The 9,940-nt window shown below is 37.2% G+C and overlaps 1 protein-coding gene across 1 annotated transcript; it reads right to left on the bottom strand.

Moving 5' to 3' along the window:
* Positions 1–1,398: 1,398 nt before the first annotated feature.
* LOC140160522 (uncharacterized) lies at positions 1,399–6,247 on the bottom strand. The gene is made up of 2 exons (XM_072183763.1): positions 5,829–6,247; positions 1,399–5,152 (listed from the first exon to the last, which is right to left on the bottom strand). The coding sequence occupies exons 1-2, from the start codon at positions 6,070–6,072 to the stop codon at positions 3,801–3,803; spliced, it is 1,596 nt and encodes a 531-aa protein (XP_072039864.1). The 5' UTR covers positions 6,073–6,247; the 3' UTR covers positions 1,399–3,800.
* Positions 6,248–9,940: the final 3,693 nt, after the last annotated feature.

Genomic DNA, 9,940 nt, shown 5'->3' with positions numbered 1-9,940 from the left:
TTCAATGGTAAATATACGCTTTTGTTTTTGATATTTGCAGTATTTTTGTTTATTAGTCAAAGACTTTTAACAAACATGACTATGATTCCTTGATTCAGGAAATGGCTACAACACGCATAGGCATAAGCGTAGATCCCGGGGGATGGGGGATACATCCCCCCCAATATTTTGGTAGGGGATGGTCCATACAATCACCCCCCCCCCACCCCACACACCCCCACCTCCATCGGACGCCTGTATGTGGGTATCTGACCAAATTTCACATGTAGCCATTTATCATAATTATAAGAAGTGCCAATTGTTTAAACATGTTTTTCTGATTATGGAACTGATTACACGCGACTACATGCAGACTGGCAGATGGGATGAAATGTGGAAATATGTGTGCTATCTACCGTAGATAGCACCTTTATTGTTCCAATAATAAATATAATTTTGTTTTAGATATTCACACCATTTGTTTTGTAAAGGGCTTAACAAACATGATTGTTTGATTATGGAACTAATAACACGCGACTACACGCAGAGGGGATGAAATTTGGAAATAGTAATATGTATCAGTAAAGCGATTCATTTGGTAGGATTGTTGAGATCATAAACTAATACTTTTGTATAAGCCAAATCCAAGTCTCGCGGGAAAAGCAGTGGACCAGTTCATCTGTGATCAAGCCATCAGCGAAGAATGCGAAAGCTCAGATTCGTGAGTAGTGTTAACTTGGATTTGGCTTACAAAAGTATTAGTTTATTTTACTAAATTAGTATGCTATCTACCGTAGATAGCACGTTTATTGTTCTAATGTTTTTGTTTTTGATATTCGCATCATCTTTGTTTGTTAGTCAAAGGTTTAAGAAGCATGATTCCCTGAAGTCTAAATTAAATTATTTTTGTTTCTATTAATTCTGATACTTGTCAAGAGCAGTAACAAGATGACATGGTAATTCTAAAACGTAACTTAATGACGTATGGAAGGATTACGCGATACCAGATTTAATAGCACACACGCTTTGTCTTATTAGCGTCAACATTATGTTTAGTACGTGGGTCCAGTGCGGATAACTATAGCATACAACTTCACTGTATATATCTTTTTTTGATTTGCCATTAGAAATGCGCAGAGTATGATGACGTTTTTAGAATAAATTCATATTTAAGTTGATTTAATGTTGAATCGCTGGGTATTAGGAATTTCGCAGTCTGGCCAATTACATGGATTGTGGCATTTTAGTATTCGAAGTAGTAGTTATTTCATTGGCTCTTGGTTTGTCGCACATTGAGCGATGTGATTCAACTACGTGTGTAAGGGGGTGTCTGTTTCTTGGTGTATAAGTGGGGGTGGGGTGTCTGCACTTGGAGACTACAGAGTGGGATGAAGCAAACAACATGAGACGGAAGCAATGTTTATTTTTTCTTGTGACAAAATAATTTATTTTGGTTGTTTTCCACATTCATATACATAAGAGTAGAGCAAACCACGATATGAAACAGTACATAGTATAACATAAACATAACATAACATAAACATAATGTTTTAAACATTCATGGAATATACTACTAAAATATAGCAGCATACGCTTTTCACGTAATAATGTGCATATAAAACCAAAGGTTTTAAAAAGCTATAATAGCCGACTTAAAATATACATCAACTGCATGGCAATATAAACAAAATTAACAATAATAAAAACATTGCTGGTCACATTAACAAATAAGGACTGTTTAATATCACGAATTTTTGAAATCGCTTTTCAAGTACGTTATTACATTTCTACATAGACGACAAATGCAAAGTAAAACGTTGTGAGTTGTAAACGAGTTGTCATTTGCGTACATAATTTCTCTTTCGAACTCGCTCAATTTGACTGACTGGTTACACGCATCAATCACTCATTATAATCTTCATGATTAATTTAATCTTTGAAGAATAACTATTACAAAAATGTCATTTCAGCTGATCTGCATCCTTCACAAGTTTGCAACGGGGAAAATGTCTATTAAAATGATTCGATTTTTGTGATTCTGGAATATTAAATCGTCAGGAATGTGAACAAAATGGAAATAAACAGAAATTACTGAATAAAAGATAAATCAAAATGATTAAAAAAAACAAATGCTGAAGCAAAAGATTTCAAAATGAAAAAAAAAAAAACTATGATACTATGTGAATCTGGAAAACAATTTTGGCCCCCGAACCGGCAGGGAACCGAAATAGGTACAACTGAATATCGAATTCAGATTTCTCTCTTTTCTTTTCGATAATATCTTATACACAAACATCTACATGTATTTTTCAGCATGGTGTAAGACCGCAGTGCGTGTGCTGTATCATCATTTTCACCAATGACATAACATACTAATACTGAGGTGCAACATCAAGAAATGTGAAATTGGAATATTTAAATTTTTTTACAACATACATCAATAAAGCCTTGATTGTGCTGTGTACACGCTATAAGCATGACTTAGACACACGATATTGTAAATATTCGTGCTTTAGCTCATCAAAATTAAAGAATAAAATAAAAATATTTTTGAGAAATTGTTCATACATCAGCAACACCAATGGCCTTGACAATGATAGACAGCCGTAAAGATGCCTCCATCCAGACTATTTTCGGCAATGAGTGCGGACTCAGAATAAACTCGGTGAAGTCGAGTTCACTCTAAATATAGCAGCAAGCTAGGCTCGTGCTTCACATTAAAATTTTCTTAGCCGATAGCTACCTTTACTGCTCATGTTCATTGGTACGGTGATGAGGAGAGCCGAGTTATGACGTAGATAGCTGATAGTGATTTCGTCATTCCATGAGATGTGTAAAACAATCATTATAACCATGAGATGACGTCACACTTTTACTGTCACTCGCACAGGCAATGAGCAGCAATGTTGGCGCTATCGGCAAAGCTTTCTAAATATAGATAGCTCCATGTATTTTTTCCTTTTCTTTTTTTATACCATTTTTTCCTTGGTTGTTTTTTTGGCTATATTAAATTAAAATCGAATTTTAATCTTAAAATAGCTTTTTGGAAATGAAATGCATCAAACACAATTCAGAATTGAATTAGAAAACAAAATAAACTGTGTAAGTCAGCGCGGGAGAAATATATCTGATTCACTAAGACCCGTGTGCATTCGAGCACGCGACCCCCGGATTCAGGTCAACGCACGCTGGCTCACACAGTTGTCAATGAATATCAACCACGGTACAAACAAACTCACACGAGCCGGTGATTCGTATCCAAAGATCACTGAATGCAAGCGGTTGAAAAACTTAAAATTGTGATTTACACATTTCCAACAAGATTACACATTTCCAACAAGAATAAACGGAATAAAGTATGAGCGTGTACTCTACATTTTACATTCAACTGACTAATTATCTGGCAAGCTTTTATAACATTACTAATTTGTTAGAGATCAGTTTGATGGAGTTCAATAGGGTATTTGTGTTCACATTCTTGTCTGTGCAATAGTTTGGTCCCAGTAGTTAGCAGCTGCAATCAGTCATTATGTTTCTCTTATACCAGTTCTGACCCTGAGATAAATTCTATGATATCTGTAGTTTTATCCGCAAGAATTATACATCACATATAAAGCGCTAGCGAAATTCACTTGTCTCAGCGTCAGAAGCTTGAGGAGATTGCTTCTTCACGTTCTTGATGTCCTTAAAGAGTTAAAGCGACCGTCGCGTTCTCACAGAAATGCGTCGGACGGTTTATAGTATGCTAGCTGGGTAGCGAGTTTTTCTTCTATAGGTGCAAAGCAAAAGTCAATATCTTGTAAACTACAATGTCTATAGTATTATAACGAAGAAGTTGGCACAGTTGTGACTATCGCAGGGGGTAAGGGGGTTGTAGTAATCATGGGTGGTGATGATACAGTACTGCTACTACTTGACAGGCTGGATGATATCTGTGGCTGCTGCTGCTGTTGCTGTTGCTGACTACTTGAGAATGAACACGAGCTGACGGCTTTCATCAATTCTGCTTCCTTCTTGACTTTTTGCCTGAGATGAATCTTGCTGTGTCGTTTGCGTTCGTCGCTTCTGGCGAATTTCCTTCCGCACGTGTCACACGCGAATGGTTTCTCACCGGTATGAGTGCGAATGTGGGTTGTGAGATGGTCACTACGCGAGAAATTACGCATACAGATGCGGCATTGGAACGGTTTCTGACCAGTATGGATCCTGATATGGCGCGTCAATTCATCGCTACGCGAGAATCGCCTGTCACAATTTTCAGCAGGACATGCGTATGGTCGTTCATGAGGTGGTGTTTTACCTGGTCGTGGAGTATATTTCCTTGGTTTGGCTGGTTTTAGTGTGGTTTGAGCTGCTTGGTATGGTTGGTTTAAGATATCAACTGGAGTAGCGATATGAAGCATCATGTTAGTATTTCCTATGGTTTGCATGGTTTGAGTCCTTTGTTGAGGAAAGGTGACTGGGCTCTGGGTGCCGCTATGTGTTGATGCAGGTGATACTTTGCCGCACATCTCTGCAGGTTGGATGCTAACCTGTTGCTGTGTGACAGGTCTTCCGAATGCTGAGCCCATATCTTGACTTACAGGCCATGTATACTTTAGGATGCCGTCAACATTGACTTTGATGGATTGTTCGAGTTGTGATTGAGCTTGAGATGTTGAGCACGTGGCGGTTAAGCTATCTAAACATTCAAACGACGACTGGGGTAGTGTGCTCGTGCATGCCTGTGTGTAGGCACATGTGAAAGAGTTATCTGAATTAAGAAGTTCAGCTGTTGTTAAGGGCAGAGTACTGATGACATCGTAGGCAGAAGTTGTTGGAGTGTATGCTTCGCGAACACACTGAGAGTCTGTGACACTAGGTTGTGTAGATGCGACAGATTCGTTTATGAGAGAGCTGGTGTTTGTGATGATGTTGCCAATAACTGCTGGGCCGACGTTCAGAAGTGGAGTACGAGCGTCAGTGGTTGCCCAAGACCATCCTGCTGAAGGGTTAGGTGAACCTTCGGGGCTGTTGCTGCCAGACAAATGGGCTGATGATGTAGTAATAGTGCCATGATAACACAGAGGACCAGATTGGCAAGTGTTCTGGTTCATGTTATGATCAGTATCTGTGGAATAACCGGCTTCTGTAACTGCAATTTGAGGTTTGTATTCAAAATCGTCCATAGCACCTGTATTGGAAATAAAATGGGAAAGAGCCGGGTAAATAAACATATTCATATAAAGACAATATGGATACACATTAAATATTACCGCAATAGTAAATGGCCCTGACCTGCATAAGTATATTTGAGATCCATCATCCAGTATTATAGTTGACCTGAGCTGCACAAGAGTATTTACTGTATAGACCGGAGTATTAACACTAGCAAAGGCTATTTCGCATTATAAATTCAAAAGAGACGAAGCTGGCATGAAGTGCATCAACAAGGTGTCTATACTATCGTGACAAATGTATTTTGAATATAACGGGACCGGTTCAATAATTTTTGTAGCTCGGCGTGGGTGAGTAATAGGTCCACGATAAAAACCAACCCACGGATTTCCCTGCACGGGATACCCCGCTATGAGGGAATCCCCATACGTAGATAATATGCATGGCAATGAGCCATTGATTGCTGCATGTAATGCTGCATAGCGCAGTGTAGTAGTATTTTGAACTACATGTATAATATTAGTGCAATCGAATTTGCAAGAAGCTGCATAACAGCAGCAAGTAATTTAAATGATTCTCAGATAAAACAAGTTAATGCAATTTCAAAACATAAGTTGCAATCACTTGCAAAGTCCAAAAGCAAAGCCAGTATGGGGATGGGGGTAAAGCGAAACAATGAGCAAAGTACATACCGGTTAGAGTTGACAATTCCACACAGGCCTGGTCTCCGCCAAAGAGGTCAGTACCTGTCACGGCCATAGAAGTGGCCACCAGGCTTAAAGGATCCTCCGCTGATGGAAGAAGGACTCTATGTGCAGTCGCAGCACCTGGTTGATTGAAGTAACTCGTGTCAAACTGACTCAGTGCGACTTGAGAGAGGGTATCTAGATCCATACGCATCTCGCTGGTAGATGGTTTAGCTTTACTGTTGCTCATACGTCCCTATTAACACAGGAGTGGTGTGGGTTGTGGCTCCACAGTTGACAAGTAACCTTGTGAATGAACTCATAAAATTGAAGCAATATAACAATTTTGCGAGGAATCGACTGTTTCCGACGTGAAGCGAAAGGTTCCGAAGTCTCGAATGGTTTACTACGCTGTTCGACAGTGCGATATATTTACCAAATTCATTCATAAGGTTCTGAATCCAAATTAGGGCAGATTCTATGACGTTTCATACCACGTGACTGATTTACGTCAATGCAACGTCACTATCCTCATGGCAACGGATAGCAGGCTTCAAGCAAGGCCAGTCGCGCTCATTTTAGTGTAGGGGAGAGCTTTTGTTACTGTGTCGCTATTGCGTATGTATATGATTCACACACAGCGGATGCGTGGTTATTATTGAAAATAAAGCTCATTTATGCTCTTAAAATAAAATGTTCTGTAATTCTGAGACATAATTTGATGCATTTTGGGTGTTTTAAGCCTATCATTTTAATTACAATCTGTGCAGTAAATGTGTATTCTACCTAAGCCCGAGACGATTCCATTTTAATCCGAGAGGGTTCCGAAGCAGAGACTTCGGAATCCGAGATATACCATATATGGGCATAGCCGACAGTTTCCGAACATTGATTACTTCCGATGGATAGGAACGTCACGGATTGTAGCCCCGCCCAAGTAAACAAGCCGAGGAGCACGAGAATCTTTCGGCGAACTTCGGCTTTACGATAATTCCCAAATACAGAATATAGTGTAAACAAGTCCTTGCATGAATTTACAATAGCATGAATATTATTAATCTATCTATTCTTACATTTTGTATGGTGACATCGGGGACCCCAAGTTCCCTGGAATAACCAAAGCACGGTTGTATACTAAAACGTTATCACGTAATTTTAGTATACCGTTTCTATTTTTGATCGTCGTATTGTTATTGTATATCAAACACTGTTCAATATTTTATGGCAAGGGTAGTTCCGACTGGTTTTGTATGCTCGCCATTTTCAAGTCATGTATTTTATGTGCTGCATATTGGCGTTCAGTATTTCCATGCAGTCTACATGTACAGTGTGTGGTGTGTGGACATAACAGTGAAAACACCATTAATGCTGATTGAATTTGATTGTGATATTTTAACTTGAAAACCACATCGTCAATCTACACTTGAACGTTGTATGCAAGGTAGGTTTGTATACTACATTCGTTGTGTTTTCAATTTTAAATGATGATATCATTGTAGCCTAGTGCGTTTGATATAATGTGCATGACGCAGCTCCGTTGAAAGTGCTAGTATATAAAAATACCACGAGTTAATCATGTTTACTGGTATGCAATACTATACCAGATGCAGAGCAGCAACACAGCTTTGGTGAAATTGGGTGAAAAACAAAATTCTTGTGCAGCTTGGGCAGCTTGATAATAATAAACGCAACAATATTAAATCCATTTCTTAAACGTCATTACATTGTTTCAATACATGATGTATGTACTAAGGTCCTATCTCTCTGATAAAAAGGAATGCAATATATATCAGGCATGCAAGTTTGCTATTTATAAATGCATGTAGTATCCGCGTAGCAAACTTAACTGAAGTACATTAATTATCCATGATATATTTATTCAGATATTTATTCAATATAGCTTTAAATGTGCCAATCAATTAAAAAGCATAAGTGTTTGTTATTGACGATGAAGTATAAAATCAACAGAAATTAATACAAATATCCCCATGGACAATAATTATGCCCTATGCATATCCCGAAATAACATCACCAAAATGCAACATTGAATTGGTAGGCTCCTATAGATTTGCATGTACATGAATATATGTGCACAACCAACTATTCTAAAGCATGAAGCATCATAGTTCCACTATTTTGCAAAACCAAAAATGCTTAAATTCTACAAACAAACAAACAAACAAACAAACAAACAAACAAATAAACTATACTAAATACTAAATCAATCAAACAAACAAACAAAACTTAATTAGGATGATAAACTTTGATAAAAATATGGCAATCCTATATACCTAAAGTGATAACATTTTGCTACAATGGAATTTTATACTAGTGGTGTGTCATGGGTTTAGCTATATAGCTGTTTAAGGGGTGTGGAGAATGTTCCCAATGTGCATCATTTTTCTAGCTCGATTTTACCGGATAAATTTACACTTGACTTAGTATTTTAGCTCAAAATCAAGGTGACATTTTTTATTTTAATACTGGGTTCATTTGCAATTTTCGGGGAGGGGCACTCCTGATATGCACAAAATTAAAACAGGTATAAGATTACGAATGTAAAGTGCTTTCTTCTTTAGTTCAGATGCATCGGGTTAAGGTGAGTGCCCTTGACAGGCCTGTCAAATGCATTCAAAACGGATAGAAAGTCGGAAAACGTTCAGTTCCGACAAGCTAACTCTCAATAATTGGTTATGTAGTCTAACGCAACTACCGATATCCGTAGCGTCATAATGCAAACCAGACTTGCAAGGGAAACTATATAGCACATTGTTATACCTTTGCATAGTTCTACAGACTGTGTTTTCAATGTCTCCCTTAATATCTTGATGCTGTATGTAGACATTATTAATGTTTAGGTAGGAAATATAAGTGACGTTTGGTACATGGCTATGTTTCGACATAATGCAGCTGTTTGGCTTGTTGTGGAAGGAAGTTACGTGGAACATTTACGATACAATTCATGATTTCAATGAAGGATAAGTACATAATAATTTAAGTAATATTATTTGGGGACAAATAAAAATCATTCAAAGCTTGGAATTAGATTGTGATTTGCTTTAACACAATAACAGTTAATAAAACTTGTAGAATGCTTTACAAAGGTGCAGTTCTGACACGATTGTTGAATTTGTTTCGAAAAAATTATTCGAATAAAATATTATAAAAACACCTTTATGAAATTCTAGTAACTTTTGAAGAGTTTGCACTGAGCACTTTCCGATATTTTTCATAATATCATCCAAAAATTGCCCATTTTTACTTCAAAACTTGCTGACAAATCGTGCTGTTTACCGAGTTTCTTGAACTTTGGATTGTGTTTATTTGGTGCTCATAGCAACTGTTGCCAGGTAAATAGACCCTGGTTGGCTTGGTTTCCGCTGCAGACTGTTGATCACAAACCAGACCTTTTGACCTGGAAAACTTGGGAACAGGCGTGACGGAATGTACACCCTGATGCTAGGTTGAAAAGTGTATTTCCTAACTTTAGCTGCGGACATCTTCCGGTGAAGTATTTAGAAAAACGGAACCACGTTAATGTATATTGGTTTTAAGGCACAAATTAAGATAGTAAGTTCTTCCTTTTTTCCAAAAACATGTTTTAGAATTCATGAAAAGTTTGTAAATATTATGTTGCCATGTCAACTAAAGGTTCTTCAAGCCTCTTAAAGTGTCAAAGAATGTGACATTATCACTGGTTTCCAGCTAACCAGATAGTCACATAAAGGCGAGGTCGATACTTTTTTTCTTTAATAAAACATCTTCAATAACATTATAAAGAGCTTGTTAAGGATTATTGGATTTGTTCAGTTATGCAGAAAGCGTTATTATATTAAATGGTGTATTATAAAACCATTTACAATACAATTATTTATGAATAAGTTTGCAGAACTTTGAAAATCCGATTTTATACAAAACATTTATCCCGTTTCCATGGCATTTGCTCATTTAAGAAAATACAAAATATGTATAATATCCAGAAAATTATACAATAAAATACACGTATTATAATTCCACAATTCCGTTTTGTATCTGTTAATGTTATAAACATTTTACATTTTTGAGGAAGAAAATAATAAATATTCACATCATCAATAACCAGGATGGATATAAATAAT

Source organism: Amphiura filiformis, chromosome 1 (assembly GCF_039555335.1).
Source record: "Amphiura filiformis chromosome 1, Afil_fr2py, whole genome shotgun sequence".
NCBI classification, from domain to species: Eukaryota; Metazoa; Echinodermata; class Ophiuroidea; order Amphilepidida; family Amphiuridae; genus Amphiura; species Amphiura filiformis.
Note: the sequence above shows the minus strand (reverse complement) of the source record. Positions and strands in the feature narration are given on the sequence as shown.